The sequence below is a fragment of the Solanum lycopersicum genome, chromosome 1, assembly GCF_036512215.1.
Source record: "Solanum lycopersicum chromosome 1, SLM_r2.1".
In the NCBI taxonomy this organism is placed as follows: Eukaryota; Viridiplantae; Streptophyta; class Magnoliopsida; order Solanales; family Solanaceae; genus Solanum; species Solanum lycopersicum.
This window is the reverse complement of record NC_090800.1, coordinates 86629345-86655466: the sequence shown is the minus strand read 5'-3', so window position 1 is coordinate 86655466 and position 26122 is coordinate 86629345. Positions and strand designations below refer to the sequence as shown.

General features: G+C 35.3%; 5 protein-coding genes, 1 non-coding gene and 1 pseudogene across 7 annotated transcripts; 4 read left to right on the top strand and 3 right to left on the bottom strand.

Moving 5' to 3' along the window:
• Positions 1 to 213: 213 nt before the first annotated feature.
• On the bottom strand, positions 214 to 3735 carry ABCI2 (ABC transporter I family member 2). Its single transcript, XM_004230283.5, has 7 exons — positions 3265 to 3735; positions 2606 to 2739; positions 2019 to 2138; positions 1489 to 1584; positions 1234 to 1386; positions 905 to 982; positions 214 to 680 (listed from the first exon to the last, which is right to left on the bottom strand). Exons 1-7 carry the CDS (start codon positions 3428 to 3430, stop codon positions 441 to 443), a joined length of 987 nt encoding a protein of 328 aa, XP_004230331.1. The 5' UTR covers positions 3431 to 3735; the 3' UTR covers positions 214 to 440.
• A 1095-nt stretch (positions 3736 to 4830) lies between these two features.
• Positions 4831 to 4903, top strand: TRNAF-GAA (transfer RNA phenylalanine (anticodon GAA)). Its single transcript has one exon. It is a non-coding gene; the product is annotated as a tRNA-Phe (tRNA).
• An 8-nt stretch (positions 4904 to 4911) lies between these two features.
• Positions 4912 to 9932, top strand: LOC101249127 (uncharacterized). Its single transcript, XM_010315386.4, has 4 exons — positions 4912 to 5036; positions 7257 to 7343; positions 7420 to 7588; positions 9590 to 9932. Exons 2-4 carry the CDS (start codon positions 7284 to 7286, stop codon positions 9784 to 9786), a joined length of 426 nt encoding a protein of 141 aa, XP_010313688.1. The 5' UTR covers positions 4912 to 5036; positions 7257 to 7283; the 3' UTR covers positions 9787 to 9932.
• Positions 6288 to 7149, bottom strand: LOC104645465 (zeatin O-xylosyltransferase-like; annotated as a pseudogene).
• Positions 9933 to 10095: 163 nt separating the features above from the next.
• Positions 10096 to 11481, bottom strand: GolS-1 (UDP-galactose:myo-inositol galactosyltransferase). Its single transcript, NM_001247557.2, has 3 exons — positions 11113 to 11481; positions 10741 to 11028; positions 10096 to 10670 (listed from the first exon to the last, which is right to left on the bottom strand). Exons 1-3 carry the CDS (start codon positions 11431 to 11433, stop codon positions 10323 to 10325), a joined length of 957 nt encoding a protein of 318 aa, NP_001234486.2. The 5' UTR covers positions 11434 to 11481; the 3' UTR covers positions 10096 to 10322.
• A 1066-nt stretch (positions 11482 to 12547) lies between these two features.
• On the top strand, positions 12548 to 18462 carry LOC101256128 (AP-3 complex subunit mu). Of its 2 annotated transcripts, none has more exons than XM_069296929.1 (8): positions 12548 to 12686; positions 12858 to 12957; positions 13116 to 13226; positions 14170 to 14259; positions 15191 to 15438; positions 16742 to 16951; positions 17571 to 17778; positions 17943 to 18439. In XM_069296929.1, the coding sequence occupies exons 1-8, from the start codon at positions 12652 to 12654 to the stop codon at positions 17997 to 17999; spliced, it is 1059 nt and encodes a 352-aa protein (XP_069153030.1). In that variant the 5' UTR covers positions 12548 to 12651; the 3' UTR covers positions 18000 to 18439. The 2 variants fall into 2 exon arrangements, with proteins under 2 accessions (XP_069153030.1, NP_001353486.1); NM_001366557.1 differs by having other exon boundaries at positions 12578 to 12686; positions 17948 to 18462.
• Positions 18463 to 19064: 602 nt separating this feature from the next.
• On the top strand, positions 19065 to 25985 carry LOC101255835 (alkaline/neutral invertase A, mitochondrial). The gene is made up of 6 exons (XM_004230281.5): positions 19065 to 21177; positions 21828 to 21987; positions 22567 to 22778; positions 23261 to 23754; positions 24712 to 24760; positions 25322 to 25985. Exons 1-6 carry the CDS (start codon positions 20458 to 20460, stop codon positions 25646 to 25648), a joined length of 1962 nt encoding a protein of 653 aa, XP_004230329.1. The 5' UTR covers positions 19065 to 20457; the 3' UTR covers positions 25649 to 25985.
• Positions 25986 to 26122: the final 137 nt, after the last annotated feature.

The window sequence follows — 26122 nt, the reverse complement described above, 5'->3', positions numbered from 1 at the left end:
CCCCCGCTTACTTCATTTACTTTTACATGAGTTGTGCAATATTATTGTGTCTTAAATTATCCTTAATATTCATTCTTCATTCTTCTCCATAATTCAAACTTTTGGTCGACTTGCTCGTACTTAACACAATGGTACAGAACAATGGTACAGATGTTCTATAGAAGCATGATATGGATTCAATCACAACTTGGAAAAACATTTGGGCTCGCAATGTGTTGACAACAATTTAACCTATTCAATTTGTAAGATTACACCAACTTTTTAGTCCCCACAAGAGCATATAGAAAATAGGAGATACGTATACAAACCAAATAAACAGAATAATTCTAATCTACAAATTTAAAACTTTATCAGTTCTAGCTTCATGGTTATCTGACCAGAAAGAATGAAATGGTAAAGTACGTTGACACCAGTTCCAAAGAAGTGTGCATCAGTTCTCTTTATCTTAGAACACGGTTTGAGCTTAAGAAAAAGTTCTCTTCGCCAGCAATAGTAGAATGTAGTGTTCCACCAGCCCAACCATTGTTTAATGGACGACCAGCAGCACGACCTGGATCTCCCCCTACCACTCGAGTGCCCTCAACTTGTTTTTCATATTCAGGAAGGCCCTTTGCCTTCCTCTCTTTCCGTCGTTGCCTCTCCTCGTCTCTTTCTTTCCTCAGCCATCTCTCTACTGTCCTCTGTATATCCAGGTAGAACGACCATGCAAAGTCCAAATGAGATAAATTGCCACAGTATATATCATATGATTCAGTCATAATGTCCAGGTATTAGATAAAATCAGATCATCTATCGATGTGGACATCTAGCTAAGAGTATGAAAGGAAACATGTTTGAGTTTCAAAGAAAACCCGAATGAGGTTCTATTTTGGATTTCACATTTTCTTAGTACACCAGAACTTACCATTAGTGATAAATTGCTGATCTGCTTCACCCTATCCATTGGCATTGCTAATTGCAGCTTCCCATGAGCCACATATATCTGCAAATAAAACAATTATTCTAACCATCACTTTGTTAATTTTTTAAGAAGCTAATCCTTAACTTTTCAAGGAATCCTTCAAAGGAACAAATGCAAACTTGAAAAGGGATGTAAGTTTGATGATATTGGGTTATACATGTTCTGATTCTCAATTTCTAAAAATTACTTCAATGGGTTGTCTCAGACCTTCTAATAGGTATTTATCTCAAGATCCAAAGATAAAGCAAGAGGTAAGTAAGATCAGCTCTTACTAAATGAGAAGGCCAATTCTCAAGACCATCAAAAATGTGTGTTGCATAAATTATTGTAGCGCCTCGCTCTTCACATTCTTTGATCAGAAATTTCAAAAGATCAGCCCTTGCAAGAACATCTAGATCAACTGTTATCTCATCGAGAAGTAGTACCTAGACAAGCAGGGTTCTATCTTGTGTCAACATTTTCTTCAAGTAATCTGTAACAGTTAAAAGATAATGCTTTTCACTTGGTGAAGGTATTTACAGATATACCTTGAATGGTTTCAGAAGACCCATACATATCTGCACTCTTCTTCTTTGCCCATCAGATGATCTGTGCATTCTCCAGGACAGATCGATACCAAGAACCTTCATAAACATAAGATTAAGAATATTCACATATGCTGATTTAGTTGTTTGCATAAATGAGTTCACCACAATCAGCTTTTATCGAAGATAATTTACTGTAAAAGGTAACACCCGCCCGAAAAGGTTAAGAGGTTTAAAACTTCCTTCCGTAGTTTGCCGTGCATGTTTGTGTGTATTGACTTATTCCCATTAGCAATTTTTATCATAGTACAAAGTTAGAGCACTCCTACTTGTCATGAGAGACAGAATTCTGATTAAGCCTGGTAATTAGTAAGAAGAATAAGAGAGATAATATTTCCAGGCTTTAGCATATTGTCTATACCTTTATAAGTTTACCTCAAACACTAGCAGAATATATGATACATTCTTTTTGAGTTGCCCATGGGACTTTCTAGAATTTCACGCATATAACAATTGCTCATTTTTATCTGTACCTTAATTAGTTCGTCTCGTCTTTGTGGATCAGTACCTGGAACCCCAAAAATCATTTTCTCAGCAGAAACATCCATTTGGATAGGCACCTCAAATCCAGCAAACGCAACTTCCCTCCTCCACTGCAAAACAGAAAGCACAGCAGAACTTAGTTTTCTACTTTGGTAATCAATTTCCGAATTCACAAGTTCATTTAAAAGATGTCGCATGTTTGTCATTTCAGGAAACAGGTTTAATCAAGCGTAAACAAGATGTTAGCACTGCCGTAGCATATTGCTTCTATAACTAAAATCTTCTTGAGAAGTACCATATTACATGTAGAAACTAGCAACAAATAAATGAGAGAAACCATGTTACAGAGATTGAATTTTAAAGCTGATTCCAAATAGAACTCCAACTAAGCAAGAACTTAACCTTAGTTAAACATAACAGAAGAGCACTTAGTGCTGCTGGAATTTATTGAATTGTTACATAAGATGACACTGCCAAGTTCCAAGACATGCAATTAACAAACTAAAGAAGGTGACAGTCCTCAAAATATAATAAACTATGAAGAGATAGTGAAGGAGCAAAGCAAGAGAAGAGACACCTCTCCACCAAGATAACTGAGGTCTCCAGAAGCCGTCAAAGCAGTGTCATGAAATGCAGATCTTCCAAGGACTCTGACCATGTCTGGTTCTACCATATGCTTTCCTCCCAATATCTTCAGGATTGTAGTCTTCCCTATCAAAAGAACATGTCTCTCAGATCTCAATCAAACCTCTTATTAAGGGAATGCCTTTGGTAGGGCAAAAAATGTATATACAGTGTTTGGTTGGCTATGTTTTCTACAATTTTCTAGCAAAATAAGCAAGATGGCATCCTCTCCCTTTATGAAGGCAAGTCATTTTTCTGTACAAATATGACAATTCTTACTCACCACAACAGACATCTAAACATTGTTGTCAACCTTTAACACTAAAAAAGAATATGTCAAAACACTATCCTTGTACCTTATCTTGTACATTATACAATTACCCTGGGTTAGCACACCTTCTATATCTTATCAAATGGTGGAAACATCATTAAGAAAACAACTTCTTTTCCACGAAAAGACAATTTCGTCAACACCAAAAGGCACCCTAAAAATTCGGAATTGGGGATAGCAGGATCGAGAAACAAGTTTAATACAACCCCTTTAGAATTCTTGATTATACTAAAGAGAGTAATTCAGATTTTCAATGTGTGGAATGGAAATAGAATTAGAACCTGCGCCATTAGATCCGACAAGAAGGCATCGATCACCAGGATAAAGGGTAAGGTTGAAATCATCTATCAAAGGGGTAGATCCGGGAGGCGGATGTCCATCTATACCAGGATAGGTGAACTTGAGATTGTTGATCTCTACTGATGGCTTTTTGTCCTTTACCGCCATAATCTTTCAAGTGTTCTATGAAATGCGGCACAGAAGTATAGTACAAACTCGGCTTGTGAGACAGATTAATATAGCAAGTACAAATTAATTATGCAAAGGATATTACAAGATTCAGCCATGGCCACGTTCTTTGCTTATTTCCCACGTATATATACTTTCCCTTCCAACTACCATACTCGCAACTCGCCGACGGGCGGCAGAAATTCAATGGTCTTTATTTAATTGCACCGTTGGAAACTTTTTTCTTTTATGTCTTTATTTTCTTTAAAAGGTTGAATATAGATTTATACTATTTTATCTTAGTTAATAGGTAATAAATTTTTTTCTTTTTAAATCATAAATCCACTTCTATTTTTTAAAATTGTTCTTTCATCACGTGTTATTCAAATTAAAATGAGTACATCGATAATGAGAGATGAATAGTTAGTATCTCACTCCATCGAAACAGACATAGAAACAAATGTTTTAGTTAGACCATCAGCAATATGATTGTTGATTTCTTAACAACCGAACAAAGAGAGAAAAGACAACTCTCTGGTAAGAGTTTTACGATAAAAAATAGAGAATCAAAATAAGAGTAATTCACCTAATTTCTTCCTGAGCTTGCTTCACAAGTAGCTTATCACTTCCCACTGCAAATATCGTTCTAATGAACCGTTCCTTTAGCCAACTAGAGCTTCACGCACCCTATGATCTCGGCCAACAACGGGGTAAGCACGCAATCAAGAGATAAAGTTTTCCTACCAATAAATTGACTAAGTGATCGCGTAACATCACGTCTATCCTCGCCAAACTGATAGTTGATACCGTAAGAGTGCATCAATGTTACATTTAATTATGTCAAGCAAATGTCGCTTCCATTTAGTAATCATTTTTGGAGCAACAACAATCGTCTCGACTCCTGAATTGGCACTCCTCTATTTGTCGAACTCTTTCTTCGCATAATATAAAGTAATCGCGTTCACATTTTATTTATTGTTTCAACATTAGTTACTTCCGATTTCCCACAAATTCCATAAAATCAGTAACTGTTTTCTTTATTTTTTTCGTATTGCTCTTTGTAATTGTACCAAAATAGTATACGTAAGAAAATAACAATCAAATTGAGTAAATCTAATTTTCTTCTTCTAAAGGTAAAATGATCTCTTATAATCACTTACAAATTGAAAAAAATTAATATTATTTCAAATTTCTTTGGTGTAAAAATTAAATCTCTTAGGAAGATATAAATTAAAAAAAAAAAGAAGACAAAACCAAACCTTTTATCAACCATGGCCCTAATTATTAACCAATAAGAGAAACATTGTTCAGTAAAAATAAAATAAATATGGGGGTTTTAACAAAAATAATCATCATTTGCATTGATTTAAGAAAGTTTGTTTTCCTAATTATTTCATAAAGCGGGGATAGCTCAGTTGGGAGAGCGTCAGACTGAAGATCTGAAGGTCACGTGTTCGATCCACGTTCACCGCATATATTTTAAATTTTTTATTAATATCCTTTTCTTTCCCAAACTCTTCTCTACAAAATTGTTTTGCTCTCTTTTCCTTTTGTCCATCCTCTTCCGTACAGAGCTTGGACTACCCCATTTTGCATCTGAATTCAGGTAAACTCTCCTCATTTTCACTCGTCTCATCTTTGCCTGTCTAATTAGGGTTTGAATATTTTTGCCCCTTACATCAACTAGTGTACTCAATCTAACTTAGATCAACTCTCTAAAATCAGAGATCAGTCTTGTAACAAACCAACTAACCTGGGTTAGAGGCATAGTAGGTAGTTGCTGTCATTTTTTTTTCTTTTGTGTTACTTGTATCCAGGAAAAATTGGCTGTAATCTTCTCTTGCTAGAGATCAAGAACGGTTTTTTTTTCTTCTTTTGGGAAATGACCCACTTGTGGGATTTTACTGGGTTTCTTGTTGTTACTTCTTTTCGGAAATTGGTATACAGTGCAATATTTTGTATGTTTTTCAGAAAATTGAATTCATTCGGATCAAGAGAACTTTTGGTGTTCTCTTTGGTGGCCATGTTTTGGATAACTTATCCCACCGTTTATACCGTGGTGATGGGACTAGTTATCCTAGTTCCCAACCAAAACGACCCCTAATAGTACTATTATTTTTTAATTATTGAATTTTGGTTATGTACCTTTATTTCTACATAAGTCGTGATGAAATCTATACCCTAATCCAGTAGGCGAACCAATTCATATATTGAAAGACAAGAAGTTTAAGCATTTGAAACCATTTGGTAATCATAACATAAATCTCATAAGTCAACTCTGCAGAAAGTACGTAACACCTCCAAGACTAGTTCAAGTTCTTTGAATACTTGTTTGCAATTTCCGTTTTCAGTTTATACACGTTCATGCCAAAACTTTCTTAAATGATCTTGTAATGCTCCATTATTACAGAATAGCAGAAAACATACATTCTTTCGTCTCATGGAGTACCTTATTTTATCAAGTGTGGTTCTTCAATATGATTTCGACATTTTGTAGCGCACTCTGCTTCATATGTCTAAGAAATTATACTGCCTCAAAGAAAGGGTGCAATTCTGCAACATATATGTAAAAGGATTCTAGCTATATTACAAGTTCAAAGCATATTGGCTAAAAATTTGACCATGTGTGTCCCTAAGAAGTTGTAGAGGACAAGTATCAAAACTGTTTCATAAAAAACCTTTCGAAGGACATAGGAATCTATGAACAAAGTCTTATGATAAAACAGTCTAATATAGCACACATGGGTAAAACCCTGTAGTCTGGCTAGTTATATGTCAAGAGAGGAATACAAAGCTATCATCTCACTTCAAAGTTCCAGATAAGTGACAGGTTAACTTAAATGAATATGAGAAGTAATCAAATCCTTGAAAATTCTGGTGAAAAACAAGTCGATCTTGTGATATGCGTGATGAAAGTTTCACACTCTATTCAAGAAGCACCCCCTTTCTCTGTAGACCGCTGCAAGGCTTCTTCCATTTCTTCTGCTCTTTTCTTAATTACATCACCTTCTTCTGATGCCATCAACTTCCTCACAACGTTCTCAATAATGGATGCACTTACTAGCTCCTCGCGTTTCTCCCACTCCCTCACAATCAGGCCTATTTTCAACATTTCCATCACCAAGAAACCATTTATCTCTTGGTCAGAATGCATAGCCAAGCAGCTATAGGCACTTCCATAGTAATACTCGCTATACATGAATTCCATCCACAAAGACTCATGAACCCTCCTGTGGATGTACGAGCCAAGATTTCTGGTTGTGGTGCCTATTCTCTTACCACTAAGCCTAAATCTTTTAATCTCTTCTCCAACCCTTCTGGAAGCTCTACCCTTCTATCTTCCCCAGTAAAGATATCTCCTCTATTGGCATCTCTCAACACCCATATGAACTTCTGTTTGCTTAGTTCTAAACCCATCTCATGCTCCTTTATTTTTCTATCGGAAAATGATGTTGTTCCAAAAGATATATAAAGTACTGAGCTTGGAGGTTGTTTGTTAAGCCACTCCAAACATATATCATTCCTATTTGAGGTATGAACGAGTTTAGTAGACAGAATAGGACTAATTGCCCATTGTTTCTTGTTCAGATTAAGTTGTGCTTGTGCCAGCAAATCAAGATAATTGTCTTCAATTACTCTGCTTGTATTATAAAGATCACCTGATCAAATATCTGGATACCGGTGCTGAGAACTGATAATTCCCTGACTTCATCTGTCATAATTTCTTCGGGGGGGGGGGGGGGGGGCGGGTAGCTTTTTAAGCAATTCTTGTTAAGTTGGTCAGCATCCCAAAAAATTACTGAAATTCTAAATTGAATTCATTCAGATCAACAAACAGAAGGATTCAATATAAATGGCAGCTATTTACAGCCTTTACATCATCAATAAATCAGGAGGGCTTATCTTCTGCAAGGTGAATATAAATTCCAACACTTCTCAGCTTAGGTCATTTTATTTTGTGGTTTTAATGGGTGTGTAAGATTCCTTAGGATTATGGTTCGGCTGGAAAAATGGACACAAATGATAGTTTGAGATTGGCTAGTCTGTGGCATTCTATGCACGCTATCTCTCAGCAGTTGTCCCCAGTTAATGGTTGTGCTGGTATCGAACTCCTTCAAGCTGATACGTTTGATCTACATTGCTTCCAATCTCTTACCGGTAATTCTTACATCTCCACCATTTTGTCTTTATCTGATTTATTTTTGAGAAGCATCTTTTTCTTTTTGAGATTTTTATCAGCTTTAGGTTTTGACATCTTTTATCATGTATGTTGTGTTGTAAATTGTAGTTGTAAAATTCTCCTATAAGCTTGAATGGAATTAAAGCTTACTCAGTAGCAACAAGGTTACAAACTTAAATTTAAATCTTTGGCCCAAAAGTTATAAGAATTTAATTCATATGCTGGAAAGGGGGAAAGTTTAACCTATTTGGCACTTTAGGCTCAATTAAGTAGCTCAATATGAATAATGATTTCCTGCTGAAGTTCTGTATGCGACTTCTATGTCAGGAAATATGATGCAGCATCTTTAAGTGGTGCATGCATCTCTTCTCCATTTCCGTTATTTTTATTTGTTTAATTACCCTCCTATTTTAATTGCGGAACAAAGAAATTTCCATTTCTCTATCCAGAAAAGCTAGAAATGTGGTTTAAGAGACTACAGGATGAAAATCAGGTAGAATCTAAACGTTTCTGTAAGACTGGGTATGGAGGGCTTAGATCACCTCCGCACTGATGTGATGTGCGCTAACAATCTTAGTGTTATCGATCAGGATCTTATAGCAGCTTCTTGAGATTTTATGCACCAGTGTGGCAGTATCAAGACATTTGAGATTAAATGATAGATGAAACTAAATTTGGATAAAAATCAGGAGGACTTATTAAAGCGAATCTACACAGGCTCTTGTTGCTCAAAACAGCTCCCAGATATATATGGAAAACATCATGTAAGTTTTGGACAAAGAAACTTCTAAAGGCATGTGGTGATCCCCAAATATTTGGCATAACTTAGTCAGAAGGAATTTGTGTTCTTTTATTTGTTCCAGTGTGCATCTGAATAGTGGCCCTAATTTCAGTTAATGAAACAATTATATTTTATCAGTATGATTGCCTATTTCTATGTATGTCAGTGTTTATACTGACTTGTTTTTCAAATCTATAAGTACGCTCATGGATATTTAACAATCTAAATTGGGTATAATTTTCTATTTTCTCTGGAGCTTTGTTAAAGGATGCTGCCTCCTAGTTTCTATCTTGATACTACTGGTTAAGAGATTTGCTGAATCTGTTGAAAGTTCTTTCTACATACACAGGTCCAATGGGCATAACAAGTGAAAGGCTAATAGACAAAGTACAGGCTAATAGTAACGACGAAAAGATATAGGCTTCCTACAAGTTTATTAGGGATAACATTCGTTCTGTAATGAAAAATAGTGTTGACTAATTAGGCTCAAACAAGCTGCTTGATCTGTTTTATAATGAGTTGTGGCGTGGTTTCAATTTCCATAGCCTTGTTGAAGTTGCCTGCTTCAAGGCTAACAGGGCAAGAATGATCTGTTGAAGTTGGACAGACCAAGAAAAAAAATAAGACGAAATTTTCATGACCTCATTCTTTCCATGTTTTCAAGATCTACCTTAATTGTGAACCATAACAGATATCCAAAGAAGATTGTATGTTTCTTCAACAATAGCTAATATCTTAACCTGCATAGATGATATTCTCCTTATATTGTTGTGTTGAAACTGTACCTCACAGAATTAAGTTTCTCCCTTCGATGATACTAAGTTGAAAGAAGTGAAATATTCGAAAACAGGAACATATTTGGTGAAGATGGCAGCTCTTTGCTCATTTTTTAAGAAACAATGGAAGTTGTTCACTTGTATAATGAGTCAACGGAAATGATGAAACAATGGAAGTTGTTCACTTGTATAATGAGTCAACGGAAATGATGGAGACTAATGAGTAATACATGGAAAGCCACTTGGTAAAAATTTGATAGGCTGGTAGAATGTTTAGTGCTTCAGGCAAACTAGTGCGTCTGAGTTGAGACTGCCATGGAACATCTGACTTGATACTCAATTTTACATCTTATTTCTCAAATCTTTCTGCCTTCAGTCACTGCTGTCATTCAGGTTTACACTTTTGATTAATTTACTTGCAGGAACAAAATTCTTTGTGGTCTGTGAGCCTGGAACTCTTCATATGGAGTCCCTGTTGAAGTATATCTATGAATTATACACTGATTACGTCTTGAAGAACCCTTTCTATGAAATGGAAATGCCGATCCGGTGTGAGCTCTTTGACATAAGTTTGTCACAGGCCGTTCAGAAAGATCGCGTTGCTTTGTTGGGGAGATGAGCTAGAAAAAAAATTTATATGACAATTTTGTTGACAGGTTCGGTTATGCATCTGGAATGTGATTTTTTTCTTTGTTGTTTCAAGATAATGGCTTGTAAGATAAATTTTGAGAATCCCAAATAACATTTTTCGCGGACAATTACCAACTCGGCATGTCTCCATATTTACATGGTAAGCCTAGAGGTGAATTTTACCTTACCTGAATATTCTAGTATCTCTATAGTTGGTTCTACTTTTGAAGCTCTTAGCTGCTGCTATAGCACTATAAAGTTTAAAATCATTAAGGAAAGTAAATTGAAAGACAGCATGAATATATATAATTTCCATAGAGTGCTGTTCCAACATCTGTTCACAGATTATATAATTATCACTAAGATTCACACACACTATATAAGTTGCAAATAATACAAAAACTCACTCTTATTGGACCACCAAACTAAACCTGCCAAAAAAAATAAACAAGTGGCAGTATTTTTTCATGATACCCTCCACAACTAATAACATCAAGAGTTGATCATTGCCAGTCGTATATTTAGTTAAGCAGCTGATGGGCTAGTAATATATAAAGCACTTATGTTCGTATCCGAAAAGGCTGCTCCCCTTAATCTGTTTGCTTCAACTGTGGAACCCTGCGCCTTGTGATCCAGTGTGGTGTCATTATAAATGTCCCACCATTTCTTCACTAGCATTTTTATATCCTCTCGATCCATATGTTCTTCCTTCCCAGTGTATTTCCACGGTTTAGCCCCTGGAGAACAGTAGTGAACTGCTTTCGCCTTGTTCACCTCTATTTTCTCCGGGTGGCGCCATAGCATGGCCAGCAACATATTGTATGTATAAGGAATTGGCTTGTACACGTCTTTAAAGTACATGTTCAGAAAGTCCTACAAAAAGGATGTACATGAGAATGTGCTATAGAAACATAACTTCATATGCACACAAATGTATATATACCTGTTCAGCAAATTGGGTGGGTGGGGTAACTTTGAGTGTGTTCAAGAGACGAACATAGACAGACGGATTTGGCTGAAAGACAAACATGCCTGCATTGAAGTAAACAGATGGCCTTGGCCCCAACTCTTTGGGCCACGGCAGAACCTCATCACATGGCTCCCCATACATATCGCATATGCAGTCCGCCACCGCGTATAAATACTTATCAGGCAGCTCAAATAGATGGTCTATATTCTCAAAAACTTGCATATCTCCATCCAAATACACCATCTTACTGTACTCCACAAACTGCAATCCAATACCAAAAAACGATCATATCATCAATAAAAACAAATCACAATCATCGCAATAATTATAGTAGCTTTACTTTACCTGCCAAATCCGAAGTTTGGAGTAGTTAAGCACGTAATAAGATCGTGCATACTTATCCAACGATTGCAATGAAGGAGCTAGTGGCTCTATCTCCTTCACTATGCAACCGTGCCTCGTCAATATCATCCTGTGTTCCTCAGGCACATCAGGTAAAATTGCCACAACCAAAGGATACATAGATTTAGCTTTTATCAATCCCTTCGCTAAACCAACCACACCTTTCACATAATCACCATTACCAGCTAAGAAAGTCACATAAGCACATGATGATTTTTGAATAGTAGTAGCCATTTTTGTTCCACTTTCAAATTCTGGAGCCATATTTATCTTTTTATTTTTGTAACAGTTTTTTTTTAATGATATGTATGAGAATTGTCAGTATGGTTAATTTGTGTCTAACATATATAGTAGTAGTACATGCATGGAACGCGGTTGCATGGACAGTGAGATACCGTCATACGGAAAATTTTTCACCGACCAAAAAACTTGCAACGGATAGCGTTGAGAGTTAAACAATTGTGATGGTAGACAGACACGTGGCGGAGAGCGGTGCCACATGCTACTCTACGTGTATTTCTTTGTGCATTGCCACATGGCATTCATATAAATGGGAATACTACAATTTGTTTTTTCAACTAATAACTATATCAAGGTTTTGGAGTTATGTGTTGTTCTACTCAGTTCCGATCCTTTAATTTGTCGTGAGTGGTTTCGGCTTCTTCTCATTTTTCTTTCGATCTCCATATTTTTTCAAGTTTTTATTGGATCGATAAGGTGATAATAGTACATTATATTTTATTCTAATACTGATAATTCAAATTAAATAAGGTTTTAATCGTAGGATTATAAATGAACTATTTTATCGTATTTTTTTCTACTGCTTCGTTTTAAGAATATCATGATGAAAATCTAAAATAGTAAATATGTCCAATAATCTGTATTAATTTTTTATAAGACAAATTAAATTGCGAAAAAGTTGTCTTGACATTATTTTGAATTTAAAATTCAATAATAATAACTCAATGCTTATCGTAATTTTGTGAAGGATCTACAATTTTTAAATTTTTTCATTAAATAATACGTAGAATATATACACATTATTCACTATTATATTAAGACAAAATGTAGATAGTGTTAAAACTACAATTATGATTTGTTAAAGGAATGTCGAAAACATGCATAATGAGATGAATCGACTTAGTCCTAATAATAAGGTTTGAGAAATCCTTTTTCTTTTAATTAGTTTTTGAGATGGATTAAGTTTAATATCTAATTTAACATTTAACATGGCATCAAAACAAAAATTCATGTAAAGTACAAACTTATAGGATCAAAACTGTTCGTATTGATACATAAGGGATTATTTTGATATATTAACAAAATAAGGGACCTTTTTTTGTCATTTTTCTATTTTTCTTTTTTCCCATATTAAACTTTTTGATTATTTATTTAATTAGGAAATAAGAATAATGATATCGGCTGAGAAAGAAGAGAGGTGAATTGGTTCCAACTCCATTTCAGAGTAAAGAAAGCAAAGTTATGTTGCAATGCATTTTTCTTCTCTCCGATTCCGGGTATCCTTCCCTTCTTCTTCTTCTTCTTCTTAATCTCCGTCAAATTCATATTAATCGTAATTAAAAAAGGGGTTCTTTACATTTTAATTTGTATTTATTGGGATATTGAATCACTGGGCATTTGATTTGAAGTTTGTTACTGAAGATCTGTGTAATTCAATGACTCTGTAGGGAAGTGATGCTGGAAAAACAGCTTACTGGACACTGGGTTGATAGAGCAATATGTTCCTGGTTTTGGGATCAGTCAATTGCTCAAGGTGATTCCTTCAAGGTAGGGGCATAACAGTAATTTGTTCCAACGTTATAGTTAAAGATGCTATAAAACTGAGTGTATAGAGAAAATCAAGATTTTTGATCTTGAATTTACTGGTGTTTTTTGCTTGACCAAGTTTGAAACTTTATCTTGAAAAAAGTTTTGGCTTGTCGCAGCATTTACCGGTGATTGCTTCACCAACGCATTACCTTTTCCAAGTTAATCGTGAAGGAGTTACCTTCTTGGCGTGCACCCAAGTGGAAATGCCACCTTTAATGGCAATTGAGGTAATACACTTGGTTATTTTATGTTGTTGCTGCGGGATTGATTTCTTCTAAAATAAGATTATGAGACAAGATGGGTTTAATGGAATTGTCTTGGAACTACTAAACACCTGACCAGAATATGTTAAATGGTGATGCCTCTTGTAATTCTTACCAATTTAAAATATGAACATCCTAGCATACTATTGCTTTCAATCTCAACTGAAAGTATTCTATTTGATTAGTACGTCGAGAGGATATTGAAGGATTTGAGATAAAAACATAGCATTTTGGCCCCTGGGCTTTGGTTCAGTGAGAAGGATGCAACTCCGATGTGAGATTGAACCTAGCCACTGAATAGGAGCATGGTATGTTGGTCATCAAAATGATAGGAGCATGGTACGTAAGTGGAAGTAAAATAGTGTGGCGGATACTTCCCCGGTTTTGACCTGTGAGCTAACCGGTATTGGACCAGCTAACTCACGGAATTTTGTGGTTATCAGAAGAGAAGGACCCTTTAATGTGTGACTCTCAAGATTATTTACACTAGTATGTTATAGTAATTGGTTATTGGAAGGCAAACAAATTATGGTGTAGAGCCCCCTTCATCCACAATATATAAATGTATGTTAGATGTGTTTGTCGTAGTAGAGTTCATTAAACCTTATATTTGCTGTCGCCATAGTAGGTATGCCCTTTGTGGGCTTTTCTTATTGGTTACATGGATTAGATCTGTAAGAGTCCAGTCATACTATTGGAAGTCCTTGCACCTGGCAGTTGAGCTTTTTCTGCTAACTGATTCATTGAATCGATATGTCAAAGTTTTAGCTCTAGCTATTGTAGTCTTTTGCTGCTAGGTGAACACAGGGAGGCTAGTTGGCTACTACAGTTTGCTTATTAACTTTGAACCCCTGTATCATCTCTGCAAATGAGGGCCTTATTGATAATTTAACTATTTAATTTCTAGTTCTTGTGCAGAGTAGCTGATGTCCTGTCAGAATATCTTGGAGGGTTGAATGAAGATTTGATAAAGGATAATTTTGTGATTGTATATGAGGTAATTGACATCTCCAAGCTCTTTTTTTGGAATTGCTTGCTGCAAAATATATTTTGTAAAGATACTTTTCTTACCAAAAAAAAAAAAAAAATTTTGTTAGGAAGCTTGGAAAGATGCTAACCAGGCTAAGTTAAACCTTTTAAAAACCATCAAAGTAAGAAGATGTTAAACAAGCTGTACTTTCAGTCCATCACAATGTACAGTCAGATTCTATAGAGTGATTTGGTTGAATTTCTCAACTCCCTTTTCTTTTTCTTCTTTTTCCTTGTCAATTCTTTCCTACTAATTGTTTATTCACATACTTTAGTGCAATCACAAATGTTGTCTGTTAACCTATACTATTGACATGTTCCTGTACAGTTTTTGTATTAATTTTTCCACTCCAAAACTTTTGTTGGCTTTTGGCCGAAATTACCAGTTGACCAACTACCAGTGCAACTGTAGAGCCTGTTACCATGATATTTATTGATGCACAAAAGAGGCAGTTCTAAAAAGAAAAAAGAAGAACCTGCCAAATTCTGGCTTGTAAAGATCCTAAAGTGCTCGCTCATCGCATTAGGCCAAATACACTAGGTGACTGCTAACATGCTGAACACTGCATAAAGCTGGCTTTTCTTTCCTTCCAAACCCCCCTATGAGCTATGGCCCTACCTGCTGTGAGATGTTCCATTTACTGAAGCTTGAAATATCTGGTAGATCCTTGAGACTTCAAAGAATAGCTTAATAAAAAATTGCCGTGGGACAGAACTCTAAACAGGTGTTGGATTCTTCTAAGAACTTCAGCAAAAGTAGAGAGAACTAAAACTTCTGTGGACACAGAATGAGGAAGATTTTCCTCCCAAACTGTCTTGTTAAATTTCCTTCGACACACTAATTATATGCTGGTGGACTTCAAATTGACTATGGCCTTAACATTTGTTTTGATATGCAGCTTTTGGATGAGATGATAGACAATGGTTTCCCTCTTACTACAGAACCTAATATACTAAGGGAAATGATAGCTCCTCCAAATATCGTAAGCAAAGTATTGAGTGTTGTGACTGGTAACACTTCCAACATGAGCAACACACTTCCAGGTGCAACAGGATCTTGTGTTCCTTGGAGAAAAACAGACCTGAAGCATTCAAGCAATGAAATTTATGTTGATTTAGTTGAAGAAATGGATGCTACTATAAATAGGTTTATATCTTACTATCACTTAACCTCCATTTGCAGCTCCTTATTTCTCAGTATGTGAGAATCTGTCTATTAATATCTTTAAAATCTTATATTTATCATCAAACTTTTAAGTTTGACATGACGTAACCCATTGTATCACAAAAGGTGAAGGGTAAACACAATGATATGCTACTTCGAAGCAATCTCGGGTATACCCTAGAGGTTAAAATCTCACATAAAAACATCTAGAGGTTAAGATTTCAAGAATCAAAGAGTGATCTTAAAAGGATAGTGTGAAAACTGGCGCAGGTTAATTTTGAAGGTAACACTTTTTTCTTTCCATGTTACCTATGAACTCTTTCCACTATTTCAATTCATGTGACATTTTTCTACTAGGTAATATCTCAAAATGTTCCACACTTTTCTATTATTATATTATACCATTTTTGAGGGTTCAAATTCATCTAACCATTCAAATTAACTTTGACGTCATCTTTGTTCTATCAAGGTAAATGTTTAAGTAGTTTAGTATTCTATTCTCCATTATGCTTAAAGTTTAAACTATTTCGATGTGGAGTCAACCGTCAGCGGGAGCCATAGAGTTATGATCTGCTTCATGCCACATAAAAGGCATGCTTTTGTGCACTAGTACAAATGGCTTCTTCAGGGGAATCTGGCAGCATCCTTGAGAATTGAAATGTATTATAGTATGCATACACATGTATATGTGTGCTTGTCAAAGTATATAAGTTACATTTCTTATATTGTTTCGATGAGCATTTCCTTTCTATCAATCTGTTGTATTATAAAAGTGAACCCTAGACCATTATATATATACAAAAGAGAATTCCAAGACTTCCTCTGAATTTTCAAGAAAGTTACTAGAAACTGAACTTCTTGAAGACTGCCGTGAAGTAAAATGAAGGAAAAAGAAATCCATTTCTTGTATGTTCTGTGATATTTGCAGGACAAATAAGAGTTTCTTAATTGCTTTTCTGAACAAACTTCTCTTCATATAAAACACGCGGACATTCCTTTCTCTTTTATGGGCAATGTAACTGCACCTAAGGCGGATAGTGGAATCTGCCCAGAAGACCTGACTTTTTCCATGCCACATTCTTCTCTTTGCTGTGACCAAATTGATTTTGTTTTCTTCTTCACGATATGCCGAATAATGGATTGCTTTTCGAAATTGGGGGTTCTAAGTCTGAATACACTTGACCATTGGAGCATCTTTTTCTTATTTGTTATATTCTTGAACTAGGGTTTACAGGAATAGCCAATTACCTAAGGCTTCTGATTCTAGTTTTTTTATGCTTCTCAGAGACGGGGTTCTGGTGAAATGTGAGATCTATGGTGAAGTTCAAGTGAATTCTCATCTTTCTGGTCTTCCTGATCTTACCCTTTCATTTGCAAATACTTCCATCCTGAATGATGTAAGATTCCATCCTTGTGTTCGACTACGACCATGGGAATCAAACCAAATTCTGTCTTTTGTTCCTCCTGATGGACAATTCAAGCTCATGAGCTACAGGTTTGTGGTGTTAACTAGTGCAGTTGCCTCCACTCATGATCAAAATTTGGTGGTTTTGACTTTATGTAAAAAGTACTCTAATCTTGTGCTTACATTTGGTATGTACTTGTACATCATAGAGTTATCTTCTATTTATTCCCTCTGATACTGGAACCCATAAAATTAACCCCTTGCTTGCTTGGTAAGGAGGGTCAACCCAGCAAAAAAAAAAAACCTTTTTGATGAAATGAAAATATTTGTCAATATTGAAACTCCGACTAAATTTCATGCTGCTAACTTGCTCCTTCCAATAACGAAAGTTGAACTGTCAATGCATGCATAATGAAACCTGAAGTATTTATAAATGCACTGTATTTTCAGAAGGAAAGGTATGTCTTTTTCCGATAATTACTATTTAATGAGATGTATTCACAAGTAGTGGCAGTTGATCCATTGTTGATGGGGTTATGTGTGGATTTTGAAACTACAATGTGCATCCACCAAACATGAATTACAAGAAATGGCAAATTGTAAACCAAGCATGTGTGTTCACTATAGGATTGCATTAAAGATTTCACTTCTTTGCAGCGTTTACCTTGTCTAAACTTTTTTTTCTCCCTCTCTAATCTACACCATGCAGAATAAAGAAGTTGAAGAGCACCCCTATATATGTAAAGCCACAAATTACTTCAGACTCAGGGACATGTCGTATTAGCTTGTTAGTTGGGATACGCAATGATCCTGGGAAGGCAATTGATGATATAAACGTTCAATTTCAACTACCCCCTCGCGTTTTATCTGCAGATCTTACATCAAATTATGGAACAGTAAACATCCTTTCCAACAAGGTACGTAGTAATGCTTGTGTCTGGCAGTTAAGCAGAAGTAAATGAATGAAGATACTTGTAGTCAGTTGTAGTCCTACCGTAAAATAACAGAAACAATTATGTGATAGAGGCGGCCTTAATCTGCAAACTTTTCTAGTTTTGTCTTTGACATGTTGATTTATTAGTGCAGACATGCACTTGGTCCATTGGTAGGATGCCCAAAGACAAAACTCCTTCAATGACTGGAACATTAGTGTTGGAAACAGGAGTTGAGCGGCTTCATGTATTCCCTACGTTTCTTGTGGGATTTAAAATTTTGGGTGTTGCACTCTCAGGTTTGAAAATAGAAAAACTTGATTTCAAGAATCTACCTACCCGACCATATAAAGGATTTCGAGCTCTAACCAGGTCTGGGCAATATGAAGTCAGGTCATAATTAAATTTCAGAGCTTTGATGTTGATTGAGACTGTTGAAGAGTTCTCTGTATGATAGAATCTTATTCTTACATGATCTTTTATCCAATGTGAAAAAAATCAGACTATTTCAGAAAGATTTTTCATCAAAATAACACTGATGAAGCAATGTTTTGAATTGATCATTGCTTCATAAGCTCTGTAACCCTGATACAGCGATGTGGATTTTTTTGCTTTGCTTGTGTTCAATATTCCCATTACTTTTAAACCTAACTTTGTACATGTGGAAAAGGCAAGTTGGATCATTTGGACTCCTCTTTCCTCTCCTTTTTTGGTGCCAATAATGTGATAATATTGGAGCTAGCAGGATTATTTGGAAGCTTGTCTTTAGTTATCAATCTTAACATCAGTTTTTGGAAATTGAACTTTTTCAGCTATGATTCTAAATGAATTTACTTCAAAAAGTTAATCATCCATCTTTTACACATTTTAGTCGTTGTTGCAAATTATGAGTGGACATGAATTGAATTCCAGTGAGGGCCATACCATATCCTTTGTGGATAACAACTCTATAATTAAATTAGTGGGTCACCAGCACTTGTCTATTTTTCTTGAATTTGTTTTTTTTTTCCTACGTACGTTGCTTTTGTTTCAACAAGTCATGTCTCATATTTCTCACACGTACTGATTGTATTTTCCTATGGAAAAAAAAATGGTATTCTTATCTCAAATGACAAATATACTGGAGAAGTTTGCAACTTGGCTTCTAAAATTGACCGTTTGTGCAAAGTGGAAAATTCCATGGGCAGCTCCTTACGTTTTATCTTTGCTTTTCTTGTCGTGAACATTTTCTTTTATAGTATTTCCCTAAATTAAGAACTAACGGTTTTCTTTTTTTTTTTTTTAAATGACTGAGTTGGTTAATTTGTTAGCTGTAAGGTATAAAATCTCCAAATGTATAAACAAATTATGAGTAATTATTAATTATAGAAGCATGTGTCTTTACTAACGGATTAGATTAATCCAAATTCAATCATGCAAGACTTAGCGCTCCCAACTAATTAAGGAGTTCTTCATGGAATATCTTTAATAATTAAGTGAAGAAAAAAAAAGTGAAATTTGGAAGAAGATATAGTATGTAATTTTAAATTAAATATGATATTTTAAAATTGAATTTGTGTTTAAATATGAATACAATGGTTTTAAATTGTGAGCAATTTAGAGCGAAAATAACTATTTTGAAGTTTTTTGAATTTAAAAAATTTGTAAACAAATTTATGTTCAAATAATAACATATGCAATATAATTTTACAAAAAAGGTTGTTTGCGATAGGCTTTTTGCTTTCTAAACATCTCAAAGTTGTTTGAAAAAAATTAAAATGGAAGTCGTAACAATCAAAGAACAATAACAACAACCAACTAGTGTGACAAATAAAGCATGAAAAATATAAATATTTATAACAATCAACGAACAAGAAACTACAAGAATAGTGTCAATAAATACTATTTGCAAGAGAGTTGGTACCAATATGATCACCCCTATCATAACCCCAACAAGAAAATAAGAAAACATCTAATAATTATCAAATTCTACTCTAATTTGCGATTTTCGTATCTTTTTATTTAAGATTATGACCAACTCAAAATACACATCGTCCTCTCTATTCATCTTCCCAATACCTTTTCACCAATCATTGTCAACCTCCCACCTCACATCTATGCTTCCCATCTTTATATCCTAAATAATCTCAACTTTATTTTTCTCATTTTATCAAATCACTTCACGTTATCCTAAATATCTTCATTCCTAGTTTAACACCTAAAAAAAAAAAAATTAAAAATTCTCCTGCTGCCTTTTTTTTCCTCCAAAACTAGCAATAGTGACAAGAAACTTTTTCATCCTATTTTTGGTTTTATTTGTTTCCTTTTTCTAAAATCGTATTTTCTAGTGGTCGAAATAGAAAAAAGAAAAATGAATTTCTTCCATCACAATGCTGGCGGCTATAAATAACTCTCTACATCTGAATTAGCCATTCCCACTTTCCAAAGTTCTTCAAACTTTCCAAGAATCATTTTTTTTTCTCTCTTTCCCAAAATTGAATCTCTCTTCTTTCTTTTTTTAATCTTATCCCAAGATTTTCTCTTTTCCCTCTATATGTTTGCTGATTCAAATATTGTTCATCACAAAAATCTGTTCATCACACAATACATTATTACAACATCAACAAACTTTTTAACTACTTTCTTGCAAGCCATATATTTGCCAAATTTTGGATAATTTACTGTATGAAATCAATCAATTTGATAACTATGACGCCTTGTTGTCGAATTTTAATACCATGTAGAAGCAATTCTTTTCTGGGTCTTCCATTCAAGAAGACCCATAATTTGTCTAATTTCAGGCAAAAATGTGATTTTTATAGCTACCCATCTCGTATTTTGGGCAATGGAAGGATTATCAATCGGACCCAGAAGTTGTTTTGTGTTATGCGAAATTCATCTTGTGGTCAATCTAGGGTTTTTTCAAGAAATTTTAATGGCATTAACCCGATGGGGACCTCAAAGAGAGGTTTCCGTGTTATTGCTAGTGTTGCATCTGACTTTAGGAATCATTCAACTTCCATTGAGAAAACCCGTGTTAATAATGACAAGAATTTTGAAAGGATTTATGTTCAAGGAGGTTTCAATGCGAAGAAGCCATTGGGGTTGGAAAATGCTGATTTAGATGAACATGCTGCAACTGGTCAACATGAGAAAGTTGAGAGCGTGAAAGAGGGTGAGGAGTCACAGACGGTGAAGGAAGCATGGAAGTTGTTGGAGAATGCTGTTGTTAAATATTGTGGGAGCCCTATAGGGACTCTTGCTGCTAATGATCCTAATGATAAATTGCCATTGAATTATGATCAAGTATTTATTAGGGATTTTATTCCTTCCGCCCTCGCTTTTTTACTCAAGGGGGAGAAAGAGATTGTTAGAAACTTTCTACTTCACACTCTCCAATTGCAGGTAGTCTTCAAAAATTACTTGCTTGTGGTATTAAATTTCTGCTTCTACCAATTGGATGTGCTGTTGTGGTAGCTTTAGATTCACATAATAATTAGTATTGTTTATCTCGCCTTTGCCTACTTTCGAAAGTAAAACACAGAAAAGGTCTCACATGTACCAGTAGGACTTAGAATTGATAATGCTTTCTGTTTTTTGGAGAGAGGGGTCGGGGACCTGGCTGAACTTTTTGGTTTTTCCTAAATACTCGAGGTAAGTGTGAGATCAGGACTGTATATGATTTGCTTCTCTGAGATTCTTTATTGAATCCTTATTTGGTGGAGACTGGAGAATTGATCTTTTAAAAAGGAATTTCATGATTATGTTGTAAATTCAACCATATATCCCTTCATCCAGTCGCAATAATAGCATCAGCTATTATAGTATTATTGTTATGTGATCACATGATTAGCTACATATATTTCATTGTTTAGATCTTCCATTGATGCATCTTCAGATTTAGTCAAAAACCAATGATTGGGATAAACTATTTTTGTTGTTGGTTGGACACATGTTTTTCCTTCCCATTTTTTCTGTGTTTGAGTAGATATTGGTCTGGGTTATTAATTGATTTACTGCAAATGAATTGACAACTGTTGGTTTCTATAATTTAGAGTTGGGAGAAAACTGTGGACTGTTACAGTCCAGGGCAAGGGTTGATGCCTGCAAGTTTTAAAGTCAGAACAGTGCCTCTCGATGATAACAAATATGAAGAAGTTCTAGACCCAGATTTTGGGGAGTCAGCTATTGGCCGTGTAGCACCTGTTGACTCAGGTGTGTGTTTACTTTTCATTCCCTTCATTTAATAGTAAGTCCCATAATGTCTGCTCATTCACAGGAGGATCCAACCTTATTGTTTATTAACTAATGATTGAACATTTGGGAACTATTAGTTACTTGATCAGTTAAAGAAAAAGTTGCCTTAGAAAGAGGAGAACTTTTCTCAGGTGTTCACTTTTTGTATAAATTACCTTAAACTTTTCCTTGAGAGCAATATACTGTTACATTTGTACACCTTTATAAAAATGATAAGTGGATGCCAATGTGGACTGGACCAAAGTAGAAAATCGGTTGTTGAATGTAAGAAGAGAGTATTAATACTAACCTTTTTAAAAAAATGCAAGAAGAGAGTATCTTGGTTAATTGTTTCTAGTCTCCATAAGTGTTTATCACTAGTGAAGAGGTAGTTCGCAGTTATAGTTTATTATTTATTTCTTTGAAGGATGTCCTCTAGAAAAATAAATAACTGTAAGGAAAGAAAATTGGTCAAGAAAAGAATCATCACAAAAGTTTGGTACTTTAGCTCCATCTGTTAAATGAATATTGAAAGATCTTAAAATGTGACTTTTTCAGGCTTGTGGTGGATTATCTTATTGAGAGCTTATGGGAAGATAACCGGTGACTATGGATTACAAGAAAGAGTGGATGTACAGACTGGCATAAAGCTGATAATAAACCTGTGTTTGTCTGATGGGTTTGATATGTTTCCTTCTTTGCTAGTCACTGATGGTTCCTGCATGATAGATAGACGGATGGGTATTCATGGACATCCACTTGAGATTCAAGTAAGTTGATACTGCCAATTATCTTTTGAATGTTCAATTGGTGTAGCCTGTTCCTCTTTTTGTGTTTAAGATATATTTTAAGTTCATCTTGTGAGTTGTATGCTGACATTGGTGTATACTTATTTGATAGATGCCCCTTTTTCTAGGATATTACAGTGAATGAGAATTTGGTGATAGCTGAACTGTATAAACTTTGGAACTTGATCTTTCCTTAACTTCACACAGTAGGAGAGGGTGGCATAATCTTAATATTTTTATTCTATGTTGACAAGTGTTGGATAGCTAGTCGGAAGGATCCTTCCACCTCCAGTGATGAGGTTAGGTATTTAGGGGAGTGGCTTTACCAAATAAAAAGTAACAATGTTAATAATGTATTGTATATTTCTGGGTTGCACATTTTCAGCGAGTGATCTGAAGTGCTATCATTGTTTTCCTTCGATGATTCTCCCTTTGATCTTTTTTGGGATTGTTTGATGTTGCAGGCATTATTTTACTCAGCACTTAGGTGCTCCCATGAGCTGCTTTCTTTGGATGACGGATCCAAGAATTTGGTGAATGCCATAAACAACAGACTTAGTGCATTGTCATTTCACATTAGAGAATATTATTGGGTTGATATGAAAAAGATCAATGAAATATATCGATATAAGACAGAGGAGTATTCCACTGAAGCCACTAACAAATTCAACATCTACCCTGAACAAATCCCTCATTGGTTGATGGACTGGATTCCTGAGGAAGGTGGTTATCTTATTGGCAATTTACAACCTGCCCACATGGACTTTAGATTCTTCACACTTGGAAATTTGTGGTCCATTGTGTCGTCTTTGAGTACCCCAAAACAGAATGAGGCTATCCTGAATCTGATTGAAGCAAAGTGGTACGATCTTGTGGGTCTTATGCCCCTTAAGATATGTTACCCTGCTCTGGAGTCTGAAGATTGGCGTATAATCACTGGTAGCGACCCTAAGAACACGTGAGCTCTCTCTTTATACATACATATATTTATATAAACGTGTGTGTCAGGTCTTGCTAACCTACTGAGGGTAGCAGATTAGCATTTTACCTTTTAATTTAACTACCCTCAATAGTCATTTAAGAACACAACAATTATCAGGGCCTTTTGGTCTTTCAATTAAAAAAACTAAACGTGCTTCTTCTTCCCCTTTCGTCTACCGTCTCCTTCTGTGTTAATCTTCTCTCTCTCATCCATGAGTCTTCCAAATTTTACAAGATAGCAATGTAACGTCAAGACAACAGAGGAACTCCTTTCTCTGTCATACTGAACTTGTTAGTAATCTCTCTATATGGGTAACTTCCTGAAAAGAGATTAGCATATTTTTGTGAGTGGTAAAAAGTTCTTTTTAATTTTACATTTATGATTAAGCCCTTTTTTTCCTGTTTCTCCAACTTGATTTGAAGATTCTGAAAGTGATCAAGACTGGTTAAGTGGCTGACTACATTCTTGAGTCTTAAACATCACAGAAATATGATTCAAAAATAGGCTCATCCTCTTCAGTTTCTCCAATTTATTCTTCACAGTGAACTTTTTGTGTATTATAAATGGATACCCTTTCTCTTCCCTAATCAACTTCTAATGTTGAATATTTCTCTTTATTCACGGTATTTGAGAGCTCAAACCTTGAACAATATACCCAATGTAATCCCACAAGTGGAGTTTGGAGAGGTTAGGATGTACGCAAACCTTAAATGAGGAAGGGGTCTGTAGAAGGTGTTAGATGGGTAATAGTGACTTCAAGTGAAAAGACAAAATAAAGTCCCAGCTATTTTATAGGGTAACAAGGATTGGCAGGGTTAGTTTTGGTATATTAGAAGTGGGTACAATGCTATCCTACTACCCATTTACATAATGTGTTATCTTTGGGCATTTAAGGAGTCAAAGTTACTAATCTTTCCAAATTGACTGTTGCAGACCTTGGTCATATCATAATGGGGGTTCTTGGCCAACTCTTCTCTGGCAGGTATAGTCACATTCTCTTCTCGTGTTGATTGATGATTTTCTCTTAATGATATCTCTTTCTTCCTTCATTCAGAATTTGAAATGATTTTATTTTCCTAACTCGTGATTTTATGTTCATTCCACTGAATTCATTTGATTGATGTCCCTTACATACTGTAACTACAACGCAAGTCTTTGGAGTGCTGTAGGAGGCTGAGCAGTAACCTGATAAGCTTATAAACGTTTTATCTTTTGTGCATTGCAATTGTCCTGGATAAATAGGTAACTGAAAAGTGATCTTAGTTTTGTCCTAGTAAATTTCAACCACGGAATTATATGTAAAATTAAATTCTCCATAACCTGTACCCATTCGGTTGACTGAAGAAGCAACTTAAACTTATTGAACGAAAAGATATAACCTGATTAGACTATTACTGTCTGTTTCGTAGTTTTCATCAGTTAGTTGGTTTTTGAATTATTGCTTATGATGATAAAGTAATGTTAGCTAAAGCTACTGTAACAAACATCGCTAGCTTGCTCCTACCTTTGCTGTTTTATGATGTTGCCCTTTGTATTCATTCAGTTCACGCTGGCATGCATCAAGATGAATAGGCTTGACCTGGCTAAGAAGGCAGTGGATTCAGCTGAGAAAAGGCTTGGGGTGGATCAGTGGCCTGAATATTATGATACCAGGTATGGTAAATTTACAGGAAAGCAAGCGCGGCTGTACCAAACATGGACTATAGCTGGTTTTCTGACATCGAAAATGCTGTTGGAAAATCCAGAGACAGCTTCCTTGCTATTCTGGGAAGAAGACTATGATCTTCTTGAGAATTGTGTCTGTGCTCTTAAGAAATCTGGAAGGAAAAAGTGCTCACGTGGCGCGGCCAAGTCTCAAATCCTTGTATGAGTTACAACCAATCATTCTTTCAGAGTTTTAACTCATTTTATATGTACAGGAAATCGGTAGGATTAGGGTTTTTGTCTGGGGGGTTTTTTCAACCTCAAGACATAAAGAAAAGAAGACAGTGTTTTTCACACAGCATTATGGAATTACCATTGCTTTTATACGCCAATCAATTGTTTTAGTACATCAACTTAGGAAATGAAGCCAAGTTCATTTAAGGCCTTCATAACAGGAATTAGTCTGTATATAAATTATACTACGATGATTGGCATGTTGTATTTGTTACTTGTATTTTGTGTAAGATGAATTGGAGTGAGTTTTAATGTTCCTTTATGATTGATATTTTGTCATTTTTCCTTAAGCTCTTTATATGCTGGAACCTTTAAGATTAAAAGTCTAAATGGGAGTTAAAACTTCGTGGGAAAATCTGTTGCAGCTTCATGATTGATTCGTGGACTTTAAACCTTTATCAATTCA